The following is a 25,041-nucleotide window of genomic DNA, read 5'->3' as shown; positions in this document are numbered from 1 at the left end:
CAGACTGCCATAAAAAGAAATGAGTTACTGACACATGCTACAACATGGATGGATCTTGAAGACATTATGCTAAGTGAAAGATGCCAGTTATAAGGACTACCTACTGTGTGATTCCATTTATCCGAAATGTCCAGAATAGGCCAATCTGTGAGAGAGAGAAATTAGATGAGTGGTTGCCGAGGGATGTGGGGGGACTATTGGGGGAAATGGGGAGTGACTAACGGGCACACAGTTCCCTTTAAAGGGGATAAAAATGTTCTAAAATTAATTGTGGCAATGATTGCAGAACTCTGTGACTATACTAAAAACCACTGAATTGTACACTTTAAATGGGGAAATTATATGGTACTTGAATTATATCTCAATAAAACTGATGTACACAGTAATTACTTCAGGAGCCCTGAGGACAACCTAAAGAGACAGTCATTGTGTTCCAGAACACCTAGTTTTGTTAGAGATATGTATGACTGCTGTATTTATTACGATGGTGAGGACGGAAGAAACTGGCTTCGGTTATGAGCCCCAGAAAGTTCTAAGAGCCAATACCTCTGTTTGCTGCCATTGACTTGTATTTCATGTAGGCCAGTCTGTCGGTTTGGGGTGAGTAGCTGCACTGATGCATTACTGTACTGAGGATGAATGATTCCCCTGAGCAATGCCGGACATGAGGGCAGCTAGTAGAAAGGAAAGTAAAACTCCTGTGGTGTTTCCTAACTCACTGAATGGCACCATCAGTCTTCCAGTTGCCCAAGCCAGACATGGAGGCATCACCCCCATTTCTAGCGTATCACCAAGTCCTGGCTGTTCTGCCTCCTAAATATCTCCACGTCATTCACTTCTTCCCAACGTCCACCATCACCAACCTACTTCAAGTTACCATCTTTACTTCAGCTGCTGTAGGAAGCATTTGGTTGGTCTCCTTGCATCTCTAGCTTCCTTCCATACCTTTTTAATGTTGTACATTTTCAAATACGTGACTTTGCTTAATCTTCTTCTGTAGTTTCCCATTGCTCTTAAAGATCGAAATCCTGAATGTGGCCTACAAGGCCCTGCCTCCCTGTCTGTCCTCATCTTGAGCCACTCCTTCCCTCACTCTGCCCTCGTAGCCACACTGTACTCAACAGTGCCATCAATTCCCAACTCCTAACAAAGCCTCTTTCTTTGCCCTGGCCTTCATTATTAACCACTGCCTCCTTACTGAAACTTTTTCCTTTGTCCTTTATTTTCACACTGCTCCTCGGCATTGCCTTTTCACTCCTCCATCCAACTGTGAACATTGTCATGATTCTACTCTTTCCTTCTCTATATTCTGTAACTCTGTCCTTCGAGTGAATTTTGATACACTTCAAGTGTCACCGAAGTTCCAGTCCATACGTGCAATAGCCTACTTATCTCCCAAAGCTCCCTCAAGCCCAACATGATTAAAAGAGAACTTATCATTATCTTGATCCCTTATCCCCAGAATCATCTTCCACTTTCTTCTTTCAAGGGTATCAGCATTCTCTCAGCCACTCAAACTGTGTACTTTCGAGCCATTTTCAGTTGATGTAACTTTCATTTCCCATATCAAAGCAGTTACCAGGTTTTATTGATTCTTCCTTTAGAGTGTTTCTTACAGCTTTCCATTGCCACTATGTTAGTTCTCCCTTTATCACTTCACCCTTAGACTCTTAACAATTCCATTTAAATAGGTCTTGCTGTTTTCTCACACTCGCGTCCATTCTAAACACCGCTGGCCTTTCACTCTTATTAAAACTGTCATTTCATCATTATCCGTTCCCTTCTCAGAAACTTTCAGTGATTTCTCACTGCCGGCAGAATACATTCCAGAATCTGCGGCTTGTGATGCAAAACCCTTTACGCTCCAGGCCAGTGTTTCACAACCCGCGTTCCACAAGATGTGAGTAAATGAGCTGCGTATGCTGTGTTAAGCAGAGTCCCATGATTTGTTTTCTGTAAAACTTCCTGAAACGCTTACTGAACTGGCGTGCATGACGCTGCTCCAAGACGGTGTGCGTAGAATGCAGCGTGTCCAAGACATGTGCCACTAAAGAACCCTGTTTTGATTGACTCTCTGGTTTTCATCACACTAATGTTCTGAGGAAAAGCATTTAGGACATACTTAGGTAGCCCTATCCTACATTTCTTGTCCTATTTCCCACGAATTTCCCTACATAAATCATCCTCTTAGGCCAAACAAGTATTAGTCCCCCTGACACGTGCACAACCTCAAGCACCGTCCAGGTCTTTATTAGTTCTGTTCTGCCCACATGGAATCCCTTCTCTTTCTCTATCGATATTATTATTTTTATTGAGATATTCATATCTGATAAAACTCACAATTTTAAAATACCCAGTGCCGCGGTTTTTTGTATGTACTGTGCAAGCACCGTCAGTATCTGGTTCTGTACTGTTTCCGTCCCTCTGAAGAGACCCTGTAACCACCGGGAGTCCTTTCCCCTTCCTCCCTGCCGCAGTCCCTGGCAGCCAGCGGTCTGCTGTCTATGCACTTGGCTGGTGTGGAGATTGCACAGCGCCTCGTGTGCCTAGATCTTCCTCCTCCACCCCGAGGCCACGTTCAGTCATTCGTTCATTCGTTCATTCGTTCGGTTACGGTCGCAACCCTGTGAGACACTGTGCCAGGCTGTGACTCTACAGAGGTAGATGTCATGCTGCCTTCCAGGGAACGCCCGGCCTGGCGGGGAGCCAGAAAGCACGGCCTTAGAAAGTGCTGTTGCAGTGCTGTGAACCAAGGGCCATAGGAACACAGTGCCGTGGGCGTCTGGGAGCGCCTCCCGGTGGAGGGAGCCCTTGACTGGGTGTTGACTCATTCGTCCATTCAGTCGTTCATGCACTCGCCCATCGAGCATCCATGCGCCCCTGTTCGTGCCAGGCACGGTGTGGGGCTCCAAGGGTGCAAAGGTGAGCCAGAACAGTCCCCTGCACGTCGGGGAGCTCAACCGTCTGGTGGAGGAGGTAGGTACGCGAACAGTGCCATGCGATGCGATGGAAGTTGTACAGAGGAAGGTAAAGCTTGCTGCGGAAGCAGAGAGAAAGGAGTACCTGACTCTGCTTGTGAATGTGAAGAGAGAGGAGACGTTTACCGAGGGGACAGGGACGGGGGCGGCGTCTCAGGCAGAGATGAGCCCTCCTCTGATAGCGCCGGTCTGATGCTCGGTTGTTGTTGTTGTTGTTGTTGTTGTTGTTTAACTGAATTAGAGCAGCTAATGCCTGTCACTCTGACTAGTCCTTCATCACATATCTTGTGTAGCCCTCTGTACGTGGATGCCTTGTCTCCCCAAAGGCACTATGTGTCCTTTAGGAGAAGAGCTTTGTTTTGTCTGTCTTCGCGCCCTCCATCTCAGTGTTTTATGCATGGCGATCTCTGTAGACCCAAGTGAGGGAAGGAATTTGCTGAGACGTCGTTGACACTCCCAAGGAACTGTGGCCCGAGTTCTCTATTCCGTTTCCCCCTGCAGGGGCCTGTTGTGTCGATGAAGGGCCTTAACCTGGATTGAGCCCATGAATGCTCCCTTTGTGGTCCGTCTCCTATACAAGAACTGGGAAAGTAGCTCCTCAGACATTATAATCCCTTTCATTATTGCAAAATCTCGTGATCAGCCACGTTAAAGACTCCTCTTAGGTGAAGGGACCATGTTAGAAATGGGCCCTTTTGTTCATAGCTAAGTACATGTCGTCAACACAAAAGAGTAGTATTTTTTTTTAATTACAGTTGGTTGACTTTAAATAAAACAGATTACCCTCCAAAATCAGTTTTTGCCTTAAGCAAAAAAAGAAAATCAGATTTCCCGGAGAAGGAATTCTGCCTCAAGACTAACAGTGAAATCCTCCCTGAGTCTCCAGCCCGCTGGCTTGCCCTACAGACTTCAGACTCAAGATTGCAGCATCAACTCTTACCTGAATGTACAGCCTGCCGGTCTACCCTACAGATTTCCAGCTTGCCAGCCCCCACCATCGTGTGAGCCAGTCAGTTCCTTAAAGTAAATCTCTCTCCCTATGCAAAACCTCAAGATGAATATAATTTCTATTCTAAATACACACTGATTCAGGTCAAGGAAATTAACAGATTCAATAAAACTGCTTCTTGACAAGCTTCTCTGAGAATTAGAAATAATTGGCTGAGGAGAGCCCCAAGGGGAGCCCCCCAACAAGACACAGGGTTTTCTCCTGCGTCAAGGAGACCAAGACTCCATCCAGGAGGGCCTCGGTGCTTTTTCAGTTTGTATGTCCCTTCATGAGGTCTTGCTGTGGAGCGTTCTACAGTTGACAGGCCTTCAAGATGCTCCCCTCCTGCTCTCAAGGAGCTTGGGATGGTTTGTGGACGCTGTGGCTCTTTCCTTGGTGCTAGCAGAGCACCACTGTTTGTTTGATAATGGGGCACAGCACTGACACTGTTCTTGGATTTCAGGAAGGCTACCCAGAAACAGAGATTCTCTGGCTGATGATCAAGTCCTGGAACACTGGCATATTTATGTACGGCAGGAGAAAGTATGTATCTGCAGAAAAATGGTGTGGCCTAGCCTTGCGTTTTCTTGACCACCTTGGCTCCCTCAAGAGAAGCTATGAAACTCAGGTGAGAAGGAAGAGGACTAGGGGTGGATGGGATGACCAGGGTGTGTGTGGGTGGGGGGGCAGAGAGGTTCTATCCAGGCACCTGGTAAAGACTCAGCCCTACCTCCCTTGCCCTGGAAGGGTCCTGATCATTGTTCTTCGCGGTGGTTCCATAGAACTGCGAGAGTTAGGAGACTATAACAGAAATGTCTTAGAGTGAAAACCAGGAAGGATGGTGAACAGGGGGGAACCTAGGGAGAGCAAGTGGAGCCTAAGAAGAATGCCAAGAATAGAGCTCTGGAAAGATGCATGACTGTCGATGCCAGTGCGAGTAGGGCAGGACTGACCACTGTGCCAACAGTGACGGTTTCCGGAGGTATTTTCTCCAGGGAGTAGTCTGGGGTGCAGAGTTCTGGGCCACTAACTAACCAGGAGAGGCTTGGTGGGAGGAAAAAAAGTCTTGCTACCAAATAAGAGCAAAGGATATTTTATGTTTTAAGCATCTTCTCCCCTATAAGATCTGCCTGTCCCGAGTAAACAAACCTTGTGTGCTGGGGTCCCTCTTCCCTAAGAGTCTGGGAGGCTGTGCCACATTTCCTTGTGTCTCAGGAGGTCTGTCTGCTGTTTTCTTTCCCAGGTGAATATTCTGTATAGTGAGCTTGTAGAAGCACTAGATAGAAAAAAGGGCTCACATTTTAATGAAGAGTGAGAAGTGCTGGGACAAGGCATACGAGCAGGCAGGCTGACAGCTGCCCGAAGAAGATGTTTGGTCCTGAGATGTTGAGCATTTAAATTCTTGCTAAACTTTCTTCTAAGCTTTTGTTTCTGTTTTCTCAGGTCCTATTTTCATGTTGTTAACTGACATTTTCTAAAATAAAAGCATTTTGACTTTTACTGTGGTGACCGGCTCATTCCTGGGGGACAAATAAATTTTCCAAGGTGCTAAGGATGTTATATATGTATTGAAATAGCCCACATGGGAGCATGATGATTCACACCCCATGTGAACAGAAGGAAATGTTCATCCGAGTCCAACACAGGGTGCATTTCATTCCAGAAGGGCTCAAATTCCAACTACCTGAAGATAACAGAGAACTGTGGACTCTACGTCAGAAGGACCTTAGTCATTATCGGGCCCAGAATTGATCACACTCATAAACTCGCTTGATGAGAATGGGTTGCCCTGCCTCTATCAGAGCACATCCTGTGACAGGGAACTCCCGAGATAGCTCAAGCCACCTTTTTTGCTCTCGAATGGGTAAAAAGCCCTTCCTGATACTGAACAGAAGTTTGTCTCCCTATAGCGGTCTACTCTCTCTGTCCCAGATGCCCTTTGGAGAACTCAAGACAGAAGTCAGGCTCCTCCCTGTCCTCTTGGCTTTTTCTTCTTCTGGTCGGACATTCCCAGGCCCCTCAGTGGTTCCTCATCGATACAGGCCCCTCACCTTCCAGGAGCCAAATCCCACGTTCCGGTGAGGTGTGACCCTCACGGAGTTCAGCAGCCTCATTCTGGCTGGACTTGCATTAGTGTGCTATCAGATAACATCGGCTTTTCCTCCCCCCGGTTGGTTTGTATTAACATTGTTTAACTTTTGATTTCGAAATAGTTTCATACTTACAGAAAAGGTGCGGATAGGCACAGACTGCCATATACCTTCACCCAGCTTCCCTGTGTGTCGACATTTTCCCACATTGCTTTATCATTCTCTTGGTGTTTCTTTCTAAACCATTTGAGATTAATTTGCAGACCTCTTGCTCCTTGCCCCTTCATACCGCACTGTGTATTTCCTAAAAACAAGGCTACTCTCCTCCGGGACCCCAGTTGAAGCATCAACATTCGGAAACTAACAATGATGCCATTCTACCGTCTAATCCGCAGACCCCAGTCAATTTCACTGATTGTCCTGATAAGGAAGGACCCTTCTGAACCCTTCCTAAGTTCAGAACCGTAAGTGGCGTTTAGTTGTCCTGTCTCTTTCATCTCCTACAGACGTGAATAGTTTCTCACCCTTCCCTTATCTCTCATGACCCTGACGTTGTCGAAGAGTACAGGCTAATTACTTTGTGGCATGGACCTCAGCTCCGGTCCGTTCGATGTTTCCTAACGATTAGATTGAGTGTAAGCATTTTTGGAAGGGTTGCAACAAAATTGGTATGTTCTTCTTGGTGTATTGTACCAACAGGCACACAATGTCAGTTTGTCCCATTACTGGTTAGGGTTAAGATGGCATCTTCCAGATACTTAGTAACTAGTAAGTACTTGTGAAGTACATCACAGAAGATAATTGGATTTTTTGTTCCTCATTAAACTTCTACTTCCTAGTTTTAGCATCCACTGATGAGTCTTGCCTGAATCCTTTTTTCCCATGATGGTTGCTAAATGTTGATTTTCTAGAATTTCCATAGTTCCCACTTCATGTATTAGTGTTTGTTAGGTGAACATTTTCTTCTCCCCCACTTATTTGGTCGTATTTTTTTACATGTTTTAACACAGACTGGTGGATTTCTATTTTATTTGGTGAGTTATAATCCACTATATCATTATTTTTTTTAGAAACTATTTTCTGTCAACTCTATTTCCTTTTGGTGTGCCTTTGTGGAAGAGGAACTTAAAACCCCTCAGTGGGATGGGCTCCTGCCCACTCAGGGGCCCGAGCAGCGGAAGCTGCGGACCCGTCCTCAGTAGGGAGCTGCTGACTACGCACCTTCAGACCAGCCTGTGACCTCCACTTAAGTAGGGGGAAACTCAGGAGCTGCAGGCCGTCCATTCACCCTGGAAGTCCTCCTTGCTCACAGCCTTTTCAGCAGCGGCCTGCTTGTCCTTTTCAATCTCAGGATCTCTGCAGAGGTAGCAATCAGGCATGACTGCCCGTGGGTGTCCACGGGAGATGGTGCCACACATGCGTGCAACTTCTGTATCATCGTTTTGCTGCTCAAAGCCCGCTCCTTTTGACACGTCCCCACTGTTTTCTGAACACTTCCTTACTTTGTGACGTGGTCAGTTGTTGCAGGCTCATGTACTTTCCCTGCCCCAGCACTGGAATCAGCATGTCTCCAGGGATCCCTGGTTCCATTTCATTGAGAATGGTAGCTAGTGCCCAAGCTCGGGGGCACCATTGTTTTTAAGTCCTCTCCGAGGACAGAGCTAGGAAATAGTATCCAGAGATCTTTTTTTTTTTTTTAAAGCAGTATGCACACCCAGTGGGGCTCGAACTCTCGACCTTGAGATCAAAAGTTGCACACTCTCCCGACTGAGCCAGCCAGGCACCCCCAGAGCTAGAAAATAAATGTGTGTCTGTGTATATACATATACACACGTACGTGCATATCTGTAGATATATAGGTATAGATACAGTTAACCCTACATAGAGGGCGCCAATCCCTACGCAGTCGAAACCCCACATATAATTTTCTGACACAACTTCGCTACAAATAAATAGCCTATTGACTGGGAGCCTTACCAACAATAGAAACAGTCGGTTGACAATGTATCTTATATGTCTTTTATATACTGTATTCATACAATAAAGTGAGCTAGAGAAAAGAAAAAGTTAAGAAAATCATAAGGAAGGGAAAATACATTGACAGTACCGTATCCATAAAAAGCCTATCTCTGTACATACATGAAATGGAGTTCGTACTGGGCACCTGGTTGGCACAGTCGGGTAAGCAGCCGACTCTTGGCTTTGTCTCAGGTTGTGATCTCGGGGTCGTGGGATCGAGCCCTGCTTCAGATTCTTTCTCCCTCTGCCCTTCCCACTCGTGCTCACTCGCTCGCTCTCTCTGAAATAAACCTTCAAAAAAAAAACCTGACTTCTTACTGATAACTTCCATTTATCAATCCAACACCAGAAAATTTGTTCTAGCCTTCTTCCTTTTCCATATTTGCAACTCTCTCCTCCAACACTGAGAAACCTGGCTCCTCTGAGCCCCAAATACCCACTTACTTGCTCCATCTCCCTGCTCAAGAACGCTCTCCCTTAGGGGCACCTGGGTGGCACATCGGTTAAAGCGTCTGCCTTCGGCTCAGGGCGTGATCCCAGCGTTCTGGGATCGAGCCCCACATCGGGCTCCTCCGCTGGGAGCCTGCTTCTTCCTCTCCCACTCCCCCTGCTTGTGTTCCCTCTCTCGCTGGCTGTCTCTATCTCTGTCAAATAAATAAATAAAATCTTTAAAAAAAAAAAAAAAAAAGAACGCTCTCCCTATGCAGCTGTCTCAGTCCTAACCCCCCCAGCCTGACCCTGACGGCTGCCCCGACCAGGTCAGCGGCTGAGCCCGCCCGCCCGGCCAGCAAGCACGTGGAGCCCCTGCCACGGGGAAGGGCGAGGGACCACAGTTCGCAGGCAAGCAGGCATTTCATATTGTGACTCACTTGACTTACTGTTTACTGTCTCCCGCCTTCACCTTAGCTTATCCCTCCTGAGCTTTGAGAAGTCAGCTCAAGTTCCTCAGAGAAACTTTCCCTGGCCGGGCCAGGTTCCTTTGTCATGCATGTGCTCTCCTAGCACTTGACTTTATTCAACACAGTTTGGCAATATATCTTTGTTTGTGGACTCAATTTGATTACTCGCTGTCTCTTCCAAGAGTCTTTAAGTTCCAGAAGGGCAGACAGTAGCCCCAGTGTCTAGCACAGTGCCTGGCACTTTCAGTAGATAGTTGTTGAAAGAATGAATGACAACTTTTTTTTCATACCTTCCTCCCATTAATCAGTGTCTCTGCTTGTACTTCCAAGTTTTTCATCTGAGCGCGTTCATCTCTGTTAAATTGCTCTTGCCAGTTGTTCTTTTTGGGTAGAGTCTGGATTATGTCATTATCCCTCCGAGACCTGCTTTATCTGCGTATTTGGTCAGAGTGCCATCTAATATCTTTTTAAAAAAGATTTTATTTATTTATTTGTCGGACAGAGAGCACAAGCAGGGGGAGTGGCAGGCAGAGGGAGAAGCAGGCTCCCTGTTTAGCGAGGAGCCTGATGTGGGGCTCGATCCCAGGGCCCTGGTTCATGACCTGAGCTGAAGGCACTTAACCGACTGAGCCACCCAGGTGCCCCTGTATTGAGCTATTCTTAAGTAAAGGGCTTTCTAAACCCTTTGTGATCACTAGCTCCCTTCTAGGTGTCATGCAAGTCATCCCTTCCTGTACCGTATTCTAGAAACTTGCCTCTGATTAAGATGAAACCTACCTGTCTAAAGCTTGTGAGGCCTACCATCTTGCCATTTAAAAAGGAACATATGTCCTTCTCTAGGCTTCCAGCATCTTTCTTACTCCCCCTGGCTCCCCAGAGGTTACAAACACCAGTACAGTGATCTCCTCTATAGTTATCCCTCCCAACATCCTGAAATATAGTTTGTCTGGGGCCAAGAGACTCAGAATCATTTAAAGCACCTTGCTGCTTTCTTGGAGCTTCTGTAGTTACTCTGGTAGCAATGTCTGCTTGACCCTCTCCAGGCTAACAGGCACAGTTTGTACGGCGGGGCAGACCAGGGCAAAGTGGGAATTCAGGAGGTCGTCTTCATCTTTGTTTTCCGTTGTCCATTTCATGCTCATACCCTGTGGCACTACTGGAATTCTTTTTGCATGTGCTTATAATTTTAAAAACTAATTTTAGTTAAAACAAAACATATTATCTGCCCCAGCTTGCAGACTTCACGGCCTCCTTCCTTTGCTTCCTGATGCAAACAAAAGTGAAAACAGCCTCTTTTTCTTACTCCTAGAATTAGCTCATTTGGGGCCAGGCCTTCCTGATAGGGTTTTGGCAATTCTGTGTTACTGTTTCATAGCCAGCATTGGTCAGATGCCCTGCTTTTCGGCCTTGCTCATGTCTCATCATCAAAGAATTCTCTGTGCATTTACCCCATTGTCTTTAGATACTTTTCCTTTGATTTCTTCACTAAAAGACTTCGCAGTTACATGGTCAGAATTTAGTTTCTTAGGGCCTCTCACCCTTTTGGAAGGGTGTCCAAACAGAAAGTGCCAGAAAATGAACAAGGAATGCATACCTACCAGGTGCTAAGCCCTTCCGTGTGCTATCGCATCTAATTGTCGTAGCAAGCCCAGGAAGGAGGCAGTGGCATTCTGTTATTGTGCCTTCCTCCTGTCCTTTCTTCTCTCTTCCTCCCTCCCTCCCTCATCATTTCTGCAGAAAACTGAAGCCCAGAGAGTTTAAGTAACTTAAGCAAGGTCACACAGCTGGAAGAAGGCAGGAGCATGATTTAAAACTAGATCGATTGGACCCCTGCTTTTGCTTTGCCCTCGTGCTCCCTTTCTTTTCTCTGAGCTCTCTGAAGTCTGCCTTCTTTAAGTTCTAGGGCAAAATGCCTTACTGTGTCCAGCCTGACGCTCTCACAAACTCTGAGCTAAAAAAGGTTGCTCTTCAAATTTCCACTTCGCCAGTCAGCCCTGCAGTACTGGTTCGAATTAGGACCTGAAGAACAAACAATCCCTCTTGTTGGTTTCTTTACTTTCTGAGGGGTAATATTGTCAGCAAGACAAGTAAACAACTTCTAAATGTTCTGCCATTAGGCAAACGAAACTTAGGACAACTCTGGACGGACTCCCTCATGGCTGCTAGGCCTTGCTTGCCCTGTGCCATGTTTGTGATCTGCACCAAGAGTACGTCATCCACTTGCCCCGTCCTGTAGGCTGGAGTGTGATGTGCTTGCCCTGTATTCCACCTGCTCTCTTCTCCTTTTAACGCCTCCGAAACTCTGTAGTGGGCTCTGTCCTTGTGTTTGTGGATTTCTATGCAGATAGGACGAGGTGATCTCCATCCTCAAGGCCATCCTTCTTTTTTTTTTTTTAAGATGTATTTATTTGAGAGAGAGCAGGAGGAGGGGCAAAGGGAGAGGGAGAGAGAATCCCAAGCCGACTCCCTGCTGATTGCGGAGCCCAGGGGTCCGGGGCTCCATCCCGTGACCCTGAGATCACTACTTGAGCCGAAACCAAGAGTCAGACACTCACCTGACTGAGCCACCCAGGTGCCCCGAGGCCATCTTTCTTCTTAAGAATGTGTTCCTCCTGATGCCAGATTCCAGTTGTAACTTTCATTCCTCCAGGTCTTAATGGGTTAAAATTTCAAGTTTACTCCATAATGTTAGGTTGGACCATATGAAGTTGCCATTTGCATAGGCGCATGGTGGTAGAATATGGGCAATTTCATATGGCTCAACCCAACGCATGCGCCACGCACTGAGGCAGAAGCACCTTCAGCCGTGAGTTCAATTTATGACTCTTCGCGCAGATGCGTCTTGTGTGACTGAATGGGCACCTCTTACAGCGGTGCCCTTGTTGTCATATGTGATAGCATCCATAGCAATTGATTTTATAATATTATCAGGGCATTTTTCTGCTTTCCCCTCCATTTTCAATTTCAAATTCTCTTTATCAGATCAGCAAGGCTCTGGGTAAACACATTTTTTTTTTAAGTTATCGTAGAGAACTCTGTTCATAGCCAGGAGCCCAGCAATCTAGTATTTTAAACTACGGTCTGGACAAATCCTATTCTACAATTCCATCTGTATAGGCAGCCATTTCATCTTGCACGTAAAGTACTAGTTTTCTTTTGTAAGAAGAAAGAAAATGCCACATGGTTCCCCAAGTCCTTGAATTTTCTGCCCACAACTTCATAGTCCTTGGAGATGGTTTCCATGTGTCCTTTGGTGGGTGGGGCTCCTCACCCCTACAGGGGGGACACCTGTTAGATTAAGAGGTGGAGGAAGGTGAGGGGTGCCTGGCTGGCTCAGTCGCTAGAGCGTGCAGTGCTTGATTTCGGGGTTGTGAGTTTGAGCCCCATGTTGGGTGTAGAGATGACTGAAAAATAAAATATTTTTAAAGTAAGAGGTAGAGGCAGGTGGAAATGGGGAGCATTTGTTTGATGTGACAGCTTTCCCACAGCTGTCTGTTCAACAGCAGTGAGAATGCATGACCAAAGAAAACATTCAGATGTGCCTGCATACTTATGGCCCCTCCATATTGTCAGGTGGGGAAGTCACCAACTAGCCGTTCGTCTGTTTGTTCGTTCATCCAGTCAGTCTTTCATTCATTCATCTGTCCACCCAACCAAGGAATACTTGTGGTCTAGATCCAGATCTTGCCCTCGATGAGCTTATAGCCTAATAAAGGAAGAGGTTAGGATTGCATTTACTGTATTAGAGTGATTACAATATTAAAGATAGAACACAAATGCTATGAAAGTTAGGGGAGAGTGCTGAGATTCCAAAGGAGGGAATGAGAAAGTGCTTTGTGGAGAAGGCTGAACTGGACTTTAAAGATGTATGAGATTTGGATCTAAGGAACGAGGGGAAGGGTATTCCTGGCAAAAAAAAGAAAAAAAAAGACAGCGTGGTAAAAGCACGTCGTCTTTCTAGCCGAGGAACAGTGAATGGTTCTGTTTATTTGCAGCGTAGAGTGCTTGAAGGGGAGCGGTGGGGGAAAGCTAGGTTGGAGCCAGATTAGGGAGGATCTCAAATGTCTCGGTAAGGAGTTTGGAGTTTATTCTGTAAACCACTGAAGGAATCTGAGCTGGGGAGCAGTAGGGTCAGAGACAGACTTTCGCAATACTAATTTGGGCAACAATCAGAAGAGGGAAGAGTCTAGAGGAAGGAAGGCTAATGTGGAGGCCATTGTCATCTCCCTACTTCACCCTTTTATAAAGCCCCATATTTTCATTAACGGCACTGATCAGTTTATAAATATCTATGTATTTGTGTGATTATTTGTTTAATGTCTTATCTCTTCGACAGCAAGCTAAGCGCAGAGACCTATCCGTTTTGTTCACTACTGTATCCCTAGGGCCTGATGCATAGCATTATGTGTTTGTTGAATGAAAATAACGAAAAATTGGGACGCCTGGGTGGCTTAGTCGGTAAAGCCTTCAGCTCAGGTCATGATCTCAAGGTCCTGGGATCGAGCCCCGCATTGGGGCTCCCTGCTCAGCGCGGAGTCTGCTTCTTCCTCGCCTTCTGCCGCTTCCCCTGCTTGTACTCGCTCTTTTTTTGACAAATAAATCAATCTTTTTAAAAAAAAAAAAGAAAATAACGAAGACTTGAAGTGGAGCAATAGCCGCGAAAACAGTGATGGTGAACGCGAGGGCCCCTATAAGTCATAGTGTTCATAATCCCGGATGATGCCGAGGTCTCAGTTCCGGGCAGGAGAATGTGTAACAGTGTCAAAGAGGGCAGACCGGGTGATGAGTTTGCGGCCCATGAAGGTAGGAAATCTGGTAGCTTGGCAGCCACACAGACTTTTGAGAGCGCGGCTTCTGTGCAGTGCTGAGGGCAAAGCCGGACTGCGGAACAAACCGAGATGCGAGGCGGTATGAACTCGGCGAGGCCGCGTAGCACAGCGGCACGCAGCCTGGAACCGAATCCTTGCTCTTGCGCTTACTAGCTCTGTATGACCCTGGGCAAATCCCTCACCCTCTCCGTGCCCCAGTTTCCTCATTGTAAAATGCCTGGAACCATAGTCATCGAGTCGTTGTAAAGAGCAGATGAGTAAATAAACACGCAAAACTCTTAGAGTGATGCCTGCTACATAATAAGTGCTTTTGAGTGTTTGCCCTCGGGTAGGGTTCCGTGTTTCCCTGCACCTGCTCGGTCTTGACTGCCTTGTGCCGTCCTGTCCTGCTCCGGGAGATCTGTGTGTCCCGCCTCCTGCCGAGGTTCTCAGCCGGTGAAGCGTCTGCCTTCGGCTCAGGTCATGATCCCAGGGTCCTGGGTCGAGCCTGGCCTCCCCGGGCTCCCTGCTCAGCGGGGAGCCTGCTTCTCTCTCTGCCCCTCCCCCCCTGCTCATGCTGTCTCTATCAAATAAACAAACATTTTTTAAAATCTTGAAAAAATAAAAAGGAAAGGTTTCCTGCCTATTCTGGGGCAACTCCAGTTCTTAACTTCTTTTTCGTTTTACTGTCTTCGGCTCCTCGGAGTCTTGACTGTGGATTTTATTCCCCTCTACCTTCCCTATTGTTTGTCATCTCTTCTCCAGAATTTCCAATTCACTTCTGACCAGGGTGGACCCTAGTTGCCCGTTGTCTCCTCCTTTGACATTCCTCTCCTTAACAGCAAGGAGGTTTCCCTGTTGACCATTTTAGGATCTTTGAATCTTTACCTCCTGGTCTGTCCTTTCTTCCTTCCTTTTCTTTTCTTTCTTTCTTTCTTTCTTTCTTTCTTTCTTTCTTTCTTTCTTTCTTCTCTTTCTTTCTTTTTCCCTTTTTTCTTTCTTTCTTCTTTTTTCTTTCTCTCATTCTTCTCTCTTTCTTCTCTCTCTTCTCTCTTTCATTCTTTCTCTTTCTTTTCTTCTCATTCTTTCTTTTTCCCTTTTTTCTTTCTTCTCTTTTCTTTCTCTCATTCTTCTCTCTCTCTATCTTCTCTTTCTTTCTTCTCTCTCATTCTTCTTTCTCTTTCTCTCTTTCTTTTCTTTCTTTTTTCTTTTCTTTCTTCTCTTTTCTTTCTCTCTCTTTCATTCTTCTCTTTCTCTCTCTTTCATTCTTTCTCTTTCTCTTTCTTCTTTCTTTCTTTCTTTCTTTCTTCTCTTTCTTTCTTTCCCCCTTTTTTCTTTCTTTCTTCTCTTTTCTTTCTCTCATTCTTCCCTCCCTTTCTCTCTCTTTCATTCTTCTTTCTCTTTCTCTCTTTCTTGCTTTCTTTCCCTCTCTCTCTCTCTCTCTCTCTCTCCCTTTTTCCTTCCCTCCCCCTCAGTCTGCCTGGGAATACCTCAACCTCTCTGATAAGCCAGAAGAGAGAGGTTGTTCACAAACCTTTTTACTTCCTCAAGAAAAGTCGAAAGTTGGAAAGCTTGCACTTAGTGTAACAAAAACACAAAGACACTGAATTGCTCCAACCGCGAGACAGAGCTGGTAGGTCTTTGGGGCCGGTCACTGGGACAGTGTCCGTACCTCCCGGCTGGAGTCCTCGCGCCCTCACGGGCAGCCACCCCTCACACCTCCCTCACACTGCGCTCAAATAGCTGTCACCCAGAAGTCCCGCCAGGTCCTGCTGTCTGCCACTGCTGGGGCACCGGAACCCTCCTCCCGAGGGCATCAAGCGGCCCGTTGGGTGCGTGCACGCTCCCCTTTCCCTAGCCCCATGTCTTTGTCCAGCTGTAAGTAATCAGAACCTGCACCCTGTTCGGAGACAACAGGTCCCATTTTCCAGCTCTCCTGGAATTCTACCCCTCTTCCCAGCGGGGAAAGGGATGTGTCCCCTGTCCTAGTCCACGCACCTCTTCTGGATCCCTTGCCCTCGCACAGCAGGCACCTGGCCTCTGTCCGTGGGGGATGGTTAAGCGGCAGAAACCTGATGTGCTCATGCGCCATGCTCTTTGGCAGCTGTGTTTAAACCTCTGGCAGCTGCACTGCTGTCCCTTTGGGGTTTTTTGAACCGAAAATTCGCAAACGGCACGAACTTTCTTTTTGTGGATTCACAGTGCACGGCCTTTCGAATTCTCTATCACGGCTCATAGGAGAGGCCTTAGAGCCGCTCTGTACAATGTCCTCCTGTTTTACATTAAGATAACGAGGTCCAGAAAGAGGAAGTTCACTCCGCAGTCATTTACTGAGCACCTGGCACATACTAGCTGCTGCGAGGGATACCAAGATACCAGACGCGCAACGCCAGCCTTCCAGAGCTTTTTGTCTAGCTGGAGAAGACATAATGGGCGGCTAGCTACCACGCAACGAAGAACAGGGTGAGTTCCGCCGAACCTGCTAGGGTGGCGCCAAAGACAGCAAGGGGAAGCTGTTCTGGAGCGACCCGTGACATCGTCATGGAGAATGGCGTTTGAGCTGGAGCCTGAAGGGTTTCAGAGACGTGGGGGCTGGACGCACTCCAGACAACAGCCCAGCTGATGGGTAAAAAGGCCGAGAGTCTAGGCTCGTGGCTAGAGAAACATCGGGACATAATCCTGGGGCCAGTGGAGGGTGGTAAATCCTTCCTTCCACCACATCTCACAGCCGCTCCTCCACCAGTCTGATCCTACTGATCTTACAAGTCTCAACCTGAACGTCACCTCCTCCGGGGAGCCTTCCTGGGGCACCTTCTCTTAAGCAGGTCCTCTCATTACATTATCCTCTGTTGCTGCATCCCGCCCGCGTATGTCCTTCATAGCATTTAGCGTAATGTTTCCTTATATACTTAAGTCACTGACTTGTTTGTCACCCTCCCCCAACTAGACTATGAGGTCCTTGGGAGCATGGACCGTTCTTCTTTGACCTGCCATTGTATTTTTAGCATCATGCATAGCACCTGTCACTAGCACTCGCCAAGCTGCGGCTCTTGCTATCACGAGGGTAGGGGCAGTGACGATGAAACCAAAGGACCAAATTGAACAGATACTGTAAAGAATCAACACGATTTGGTAAGAGGTTGGATATGATGAGCAAAGGAGAGAAATCAGGTTTCGGGCCTAGGTGACTAGAGAATAGGGGTGCTTAGGAGGCGGGAGAAGAGTGAATGAAGAAGTCAAGGAGAAGCCCGAGTGTTCCAGAGAGAAGTGACATCGATGGTGAGAGCGGGGACATGGCATCTTCATCCGTCTACGACGTCAAGGCTCAGAAGGGGGTCTTTGAACGTCGCGCTTGGGAGGCGGTGGCTGACCTCGCCAGCCTTCCGCCACTCAGCAAGCGTGTGGAATGAACACGCAGCTGGTAAGTGGCAGCAGAGCAGGGAGGCTGTTCAGTGCTTGGTGAGAAGACAGCAGAGTGAAAAGAAGGGGAAGGAGCTAAAGGAGAGGAAGTGGTTGGAGATGAAAAGGGGTCATAATCGATGGAGCAAGATCCCAGAGGAAGTTGCAGGCACCTCAGAACGGAAGCTGTCCCCAAACAGAACAGAAAATTCGTATTCACTGCAGGTTTGGGCCTGGTCAGATCTCTTCCCACCAAGGTGGAGCCAAAGACGGGCGCATCCCTTGTCTTTCGCTGCGCACCTACTTCGTGTTGGATGTTGGGCTCCGAGCTGCAGAGATGTATGTGACGAACACACAGTGTGCCCTCAGAGAGGAGTCGGGGCAGGAAGACCAGAAGAGATAAGGGCAACAGAATGTTCCGAGCGCAGCGGGGTGCGAGGTGGCGCGGTGTGGGGCTTCGGGGCACAACTACCGCAGCCGGGCAGCCCGTGTTTGACTCAGCTCTGCTGGCGACTAGCTGTGTGGCTTCCTTGTGCCTCCGTTCCCTCTTCTGGAAAAGGAGAGAACATGAGCACCCACCTCATAGGGCGGTTTTGGGCACTAAATGAAGGGAAACGGGTAAAGCCCTTAGCACAGTGCCTGTCTCGTAGGAAGTACGAAATGAAGGTCAGGTGTTAGGATGAGGAAAGTTCTGGTACAGGGTCTACCAACACCAAGGAAGGGATAGTCAAGACGACCTAAGGGGCAGGAGGGAAGAGGAGGTGCTTCAGGAAAGGCAGCATAGGGGCGCCTGGGTGGCGCAGCGGTTAAGCGTCTGCCTTCGGCTCAGGGCGTGATCCCGGCGTTATGGGATCGAGTCCCACATCAGGCTCCTCCGCTAGGAGCCTGCTTCTTCCTCTCCCACTCCCCCTGCTTGTGTTCCCTCTCTCGCTGGCTGTCTCTATCTCTGTCGAATAAATAAATAAAATCTTTAAAAAAAAAAAAAAAAAAAAAAAAAAAAAAAAAAAAAAAGGAAAGGCAGCATAGGAGGGGAACTCTATCATCTATCATTCTATCTATCTGAGAGAGACAGAGAGAGGGCTCATAAGTGGGGGGTGGGGCAGAGGCAGAGGGAGAAGCAGACTCCCCGCTGAGCAGGGAACCCAATGCGGGGCTCGATCCCAGGACCCCAAGATGATGACCTGAGCCGAAGGCGGACGCTTCACCGACTGAGCCACCCAGGTGCCCCGGGAGGAGAACTCTTGAACTGAGTCTTAAAAATATTGCAAGGAGGGTGCCTGGGTAGCGCAGTCGTTAGGCAACTGCCTTCAGCTCAGGGCGTGATCCCGGCGTTCCGGGATCAAGTCCCACATCGGGCTCCTCCGCTGGGAGCCTGCTTCTTCCTCTCCCACTCCCCCTGCTTGTGTTCCCTCTCTCGCTCGCTGTCTATCTCTGTCAAAATAAATAAATTAAAAAAAATATATATTGCAAGGAGTCTTCCGGGTAAGCAAGATGGGGGGGCAGCAATGGACAGAAGTGTGAGCGAAAACATGGGGCTGTGGTGTTGGGGGCATGGAGCGGGTGGACGTGGCAAAAGGTGAGGCAGGGGAGAAGGGCCAAGGCCTGGTGGCAGAAGGGCCATGCTAAGGACCCTGAACTTTCCCCTGTAAGCAGCAGGGCCCCATAGGAGGTGGAGAGCATCAGTGGCCAGTTCTGTGGGCTACGTGGAGGATGGCTGTGGGGACGGCAAGGCCGGTCAGGAGAACATCCTCTGGCCGCTGCCCTTCACGGCGAGCAAGCGGGTCCGAATCCTTGCTCTCGGGCCACCCACCTCCCGGTCCTTCGAAGGACACCAAACACTTCCGGTTGTCGTGCCGGTGGCGGGGCAGGGACAAGACACGCAGGGAGTTCGTTTGTCTTGCCGTGAAAGCCCCCGGTGGGTATCGCACCGTGACTGTGGGCTCGGCTCCGCGAAGGAGGAGCTGGTCGGGGCCTCGCGGCGGGTCCCCGGCGGGGCGCACGGGGCCCAGACCCTGTTCACAGGGGAGGAACGCGGATCGCGGATCGCGGGAGGCCGTGCTGCTCTTTATTGTAAGTGATGGGGGAGGGGCTTTTCCACGTGGGGAACTCGACCTTGGGGAAGTTATCTGTGTGGTGACAGAACGTCCTAGAGGTGCCAGGGCACTGACCAGATCAAAGGATTCATGGAACCCGGACCTTGAAATCCTGAGGGCGGAGCTTGGGAATGCTGACACCGGACAGATCCCGCCGCCGCGCCGACGGCGTGGCGCGCTTCTCCCCAGCTTCGACCCTCCTGTTTTGGACCCACTCATCTCATGTCTACAAGGGTTTCTGACCCCTTGGGCTTCCAGGGGTTGGCACCAGGCATGCACTGTCCCTGTGGAATTTCTGCTCGAGCCCGTTGTCCCTTCAGTCCCATCCTTTCTTGCTTGACCCTTGATCTCCTGGCTCTCCCCAGTCCCGCTGCTCGGCTCCCCCTTTCCTGTGCATCCCTAGCAGCTTCGTCCTGGAGCATGACTTTCGGACAAAGCTTTTGCCTTCATTCAGTAATTTCTAGCAGCACTTCCGCCTCAAGAGAAGGTTGATCATCTGTATCTGGACCAATCGTTTTTGGCATCGTGAGTCTTAGCTGACGAAGGTTTTCATGTAAGTAAGGTCCGTCAGAGATGAAGAAAGTGAGACGGGGTTCGCTGGGTTGTCAGCAGCAGCGGAACTGGGGCGCGATCCCGGCCCTGACTCCCCGGGGGAGAAGGGCTCTAGCCATCTGGTCACAGCAGAGCTTGGGGACCCTTGGGTGTTTCTGAGTTGCTCAGTTTCTTCCCCCTGGGGCTGAATTTTCTTCAGCTGAGCCTCCCCTAGGAGGAAGAGCAGCTGTCAAGACAGACTGAGCCTCAGCAGGGCGGGGTGACAGCGCCGGGTCTTTGTTCCCTTTGCACTGGGGAGCTGGATTCCCTTAAGCCCTCAAGGAGCATTTTGGGGGACTCCCTTTTGTTGGCCTGCCTTCTGGCAAATGAGAGAACGTGTCAAAGGAAGCATCCTGCAAACGGTAAAGGGCCACAGACAGGTAAGGAGTAGCCTCCTTCCTGTGGCTCAGCCCACACACGTCAGGGCTTCTGATCAGCGATCGCTCTTGCCCGGAATCCTGGCAGGGGGCTACTCAGGCTGTTCCACAGCACGGAAGTTGCAGGGCCATCAGCCGGGTCACGCGTGCCTGCTCTCGGGGCTCAGCGCTCCTCTCTTCAGGGGGCCTGCCACCTGCTCGGCCACCTGGGGCCTACCCTGCACCCGTCTCTCCCCTCGCTTTTCCCTGAGCTCTCAGTGGTTTCTGGAAACACCACCGGGAGCCAGTAGGCCAGCTTTTTCTTGCTGGATTTATCGCTCAGCTCCCCGCTGCTAGCTTGGCCCCTGCTTTCTCCTTAACAAATGTCTTTGCAGGCGTCTCCCGTCTTGTGTGCCTTTTGGGAAAATGTCAGCATCTTGCCACCTAGTCAGTGCTGTGAGGCAGCGTTTGGGGGCCGTAGTGGAAGACCAAGCATATAGCTTTCTCAGAGGACTGAGTACAACCACAGTGGTCTGGAACCGTCCAGAAGAACACCCGACTCAAGTCAGCGGATGGTCACGAGGTAGAGTCTTTTGAGGATCTTTTTTTAAAAGATTTTATTTATTTGAGAGAGAGAGTGTGAGCAAGAGAGAAGCAGGGGCTGCTCAGCAGAGGGAGAGGGAGCAGCAGGCTTCCCGGTGAGTCCGGTGTGCGCCTTGATCCCAGGACGCTGGGAATCCTGACCTGAGCTGAAGGCAGCCAGTTACCTGACTGAGCTGCCCAGGGTCCCTCTTCTGCAGATTTTATTTATTTTTGAGAGAGTGCGTGCGGGCGAGGGCAATCGGAGGAGGGGAGAGGAGGGAGAAGCAGAGAGGCAGAGGGACAAGCAGACTCGGCGCTGAGCGTGGAGCTGGACGTGGGGCCCGATCTCCCGACCCCAAGATCACGAACCGAGCCGAAATCAAGAGTCGGACGCTTCACTGACTGAGCCACCCCAGACCCCTGAGTAAAGAGTCTTTTGGACCCCAAAGGTTTGAGACTTTTTCCCGCAGCGGTGCCCCCACCCTCCCTTCTCGACCCCATGAAGAAGGTCTCTGAGCCACAGTTCATTGCAACTATCATTTATTAAAAAATATATGTCTCCTTGGAAGGAACACTGGTAAACCAACTAGTGTCATGCTTACTTTGAGTCTTGATTTCCTTCCCTGGGAGGGGCAGAGGGTTGAGCATCACTCAGAGCACATCACTTAACATCAGAGAAATCAACACTCCCCGCTCACCCCCCCTCCTCACCAGAGTCACCACCGGCCATCACAGCATCCCTCTGCCTTCAATCCAGTGTACTGCCCGGGTAAAGCTGCTGCCCTTTCCTTCCCCTCATTCTGGGCCCCACACTGTCCAGTTAGCCTCAGTATGCTGGTAGGAGAACTGTTAACAGGTTTCCTAAATTTGGCTGGTAGCAGTCCCAGCGTCTTCGACGTGGCGTCGTTCACACCGGTCACGCCACGGGCTGGGAAACGACGGACTCAAGCTCAGGGCCAGGCATATCCCCGCTCTTCTCCCCAGTGTCACACCCATCGGGGACGAGGGAGGCACGGTGGCTTCAGAAGAGCCCGCTGGGGGCGGGGCGGGGCCCGAGCCACACCTGCCACCTGCACTTGTGGTCCGAGAAAGCACTCCCCCGACCACAGTCACTGCCTTCTGACTCTGGGAAAAACCAACATGGTTTCACGTCTCACCAGCAAGGGAATCTTAGCTGTAGGGTCACGTGGACAGCCTTAGTGTCTGCTCTCCTCATGAAGCAACAGTAAGCTACCAGCTGTTGGTGCGGGCTCTGGGGTAGGCGTATGGAGCAGCTGCGGAGAAAACCCAAAGCCAACTTCTCATCACATGGCCAGCCAAGCCCAGTGCGGTCCCACGGTCCCCACGCAGGGCCGGGAGGCAAGTGACCCCCTGTCCACATTGGTGGGCCCCACGGAGGGGCCTCAGGGGAGTCGGGCACGTGCCTGGCCCGTGAGCAAAGGGACACGCTGCAGCGCAGAGCCCGAGCTCCCGTTCTCGGTTCCCAGCAGCCCCCGCTTCCCCTCCACTGCCTGGACGGCCACGCCGGGCGCACCTGCTCAATCACCAGGCCCGGCTCCTCCACAACGTCATGAGCCTTTAAAACACTTGTCAAATTGGATTCTACGCATTCACTTAAATAGTAAAAGTAAAATTTGGAATAATGAAAAGGCTGACACGGTAGCACAACATGGTTTTGGTTTAACAGCAGCTTAAAAATGAACAAAAAGGAAACCTCTCATGCAGACACATCAGGTGGCAGAAAACAATAGGCAATGTAATCCGGAGCACTGCTAGCCATTCTCTCGCTTTCCGCACACGGGACCGACTGCGCCTCCCGGGCAGCAGCTGCTTTGAGGTCACGTCTCCAGCCCTCGTGCCCCCAGAGAAAAGGCCCGCTCGCTGACCCTGTCCTAGAGAAAACGTCAGCTTTCAAGAGAATGACCAAACGCGAGTGCCCTTGGTACAGCACTTACTACCACTTTCGATCCCTCCCCAACCAGTTGGGATATAAGATGCCATCTGATTGGAATATGAAAATTAAAGCATTTCTCTAATAACACAGTACCGTTGATGAAGTCTCCATAGATTTTCTAGTCCAAATGTGTGTGAATATATATATATTATATGAGAGTGTATAATATATATATATAATAATTTCTATATATTTTATATAAATTACATATATATATCTATATATAAATAAGATACTTTCTGTCGCCATACGTTGCACCGTTCAGGGCTGCGTGACAGCAGCATGAGAGGCAGAAATGCCCGGGAGCATCTCGGCACGCGGCACACCGAGCTCGCGTCACACGCCGTGCAGCTGTCCAGAGCCTGGCTTTCCAGCAGTCCTCCTCTCGTCTCTTCGCTTCTGCTTGGTTCTTATGAAAACAATGACTCTGATGGATTTGCACCTGTGCTAGTGCTTGGGAAAGGTCCATGCAGGAATGGGCACAGTCACGTGATGAGTGAGATGGCATCATCCCAAAAAATAAACTAAAACAAAATGAAAATTTAAAAAAACAGAACAGGACTAGAAAACTCAATTTTTGGGACATATCTAAAAAAGGGGACAAGAACAGTAGTCATTTGTTCTCCTGGTGGGGACAGGACTGAAGAGGGAGGAGGGAAGAGGGACTTGATGTCTTCTGTTCACAAGAGAGTGCTTGGTGGGGATTCTTCAGAGTTTCTCAGGGGATGGGACCCAAATGTAGTGCCCAGACTGGTCCTCGATGATTTGTTTGATCTTGTTATAAATCTCTTCCAGTGAGTCGCCCTGTACAATGGCTAAGGTGAAGAGGAAGAGGAAAACAGAATTATGAATGTGCTCCACAGTACCCCCAACCCCGCAGTCCAGCCTGCCCCAGCCCCCCCCCACCCCCACAGCTCGGCCCTGCAGAGATGCCCGCTCAGACGCAGGCTCTGTGAGCCTAGGGCAACGAGGGAAACCGGCAGGTGCTCTAAGCCTACGGCTCAATGTCAACTTGACGAGACAGTGAGACTAAGTGGCAATGAACGAGAAAATGGACTGTTCAAAAAATGTTTATTGAGCACCCATTAGATGCCAGACCTCGCAGCTCATGTTGTTCTTGGCAGCCATGAGGCCAGCAGCTGGTCACTGTAAACAGCCTTAGTGGAAGACTTGGAAAATCCAAAGAAAGAACTAAAAGAAATGGTTTCTAGCACGCGGCAGTGCTCTTGGGGCCATCACACCTGCTCTATGTCAGAGGTCAGCCCAGAAAACGAGGACATGGATTTAACAGTAAAGGGAGCTCCGAAACCCAAGGTCTGAGAGTATGGCTACGCATCCTTTCCCTACTTCACCTGGTGGCACCGCCAGCTGGGGTTTACTCAGCACCAACCTGCACATAAATGTCACTGTGCTTTATTTTTATTTTCTTCAAATTCTAGTTACTGAACCTATAGGGTAATACTGGCTTCAGGAGAATTGAGTGATTCGTTACTTACATACAACACCCAGTGCTCATCCCAACAAGTGCCCCCCTTAACTGCCCATCCCCCATCTAGCGCACCCCCCCCCCCGCCTCCCTGTGATTGTACTTTAAAGGTAAGCAACATGTTACTGAGAAACCGTAACAGCCTTTTAGGAACCGAACTTCTAAAATAGGTGGCCACATATACAAGCACGCGTGTGCACACACGCACACAGTGATAGACAACTTGAACACCCCACTGAGGGATCATCATCACCAACGAACATGGATTCGGCACCTAAAACACGCAAAACCGAGGACTCCACTGGGGGGAGGAGCTGGGAGGGAGAGAAGCCAAGTAACACAGGGAGCCTCCCATCTGGTAGGGACATGGAGACAAGACGAACAAAGGGAGACAAGACGAACAAAGCGATCCAAGGCAGCAGTCGGTGGTGGTGGTCGGTACTTCACACGGGCTAAACTCCTCCAGCTGGATGGAAGGAACTTAAGTAGTTTGCAAAGGTCTGACCTCCAAAGCTTCCAGAAACTCTGTGCTGGGTACCTAAGCCTTTTGGAGACACTTACAGGTGTTGGGCTGGTCCCGCGTTACCCGAGCTGGGCAGCAGGGCTTTTTACCTGTGAAGTACTCTCCAAACTCCTGCTCCAGTTTCATGGCTTTGTCATAGATCTTATTTGCTTGTTCGTATGTCTGCCGTCGGTTCATTTCCCTGCCAAAGACAGAGAAGAAAAATGGTACCAAACTGGATTTTTTTTTAAAGATTTTATTTATTTGAGAGAGAAAGCATGAGGAGGGGAGGGGCA

The 25,041-nt window shown here is 49.2% G+C and overlaps 2 protein-coding genes across 2 annotated transcripts in view; one reads left to right on the top strand and one right to left on the bottom strand.

Annotated features, from left to right (window-relative positions):
* Positions 1-5,464, top strand: part of TEX11 (testis expressed 11) — a 285,798-nt gene extending 280,334 nt beyond the window's left edge. The window contains exons 29-30 of the mRNA XM_048213658.2: positions 4,430-4,594; positions 5,210-5,464. Coding sequence (XP_048069615.1) covers positions 4,430-4,594; positions 5,210-5,281 — 237 coding nt within the window. The 3' untranslated portion in view covers positions 5,282-5,464. The remainder of the gene's footprint in view (positions 1-4,429; positions 4,595-5,209) is intronic.
* A 15,845-nt stretch (positions 5,465-21,309) lies between these two features.
* Positions 21,310-25,041, bottom strand: part of DLG3 (discs large MAGUK scaffold protein 3) — a 53,770-nt gene continuing 50,038 nt past the window's right edge. The window contains 2 exon segments of the mRNA XM_026485795.3: positions 21,310-23,572; positions 24,856-24,947. Of these exon segments, the coding sequence (XP_026341580.1) occupies positions 23,466-23,572; positions 24,856-24,947 (199 nt within the window). The 3' untranslated portion in view covers positions 21,310-23,465.

This window comes from Ursus arctos, chromosome X (genome assembly GCF_023065955.2).
Source record: "Ursus arctos isolate Adak ecotype North America chromosome X, UrsArc2.0, whole genome shotgun sequence".
NCBI lineage: Eukaryota > Metazoa > Chordata > Mammalia > Carnivora > Ursidae > Ursus > Ursus arctos.
Note: the sequence above shows the minus strand (reverse complement) of the source record. Positions and strands in the feature narration are given on the sequence as shown.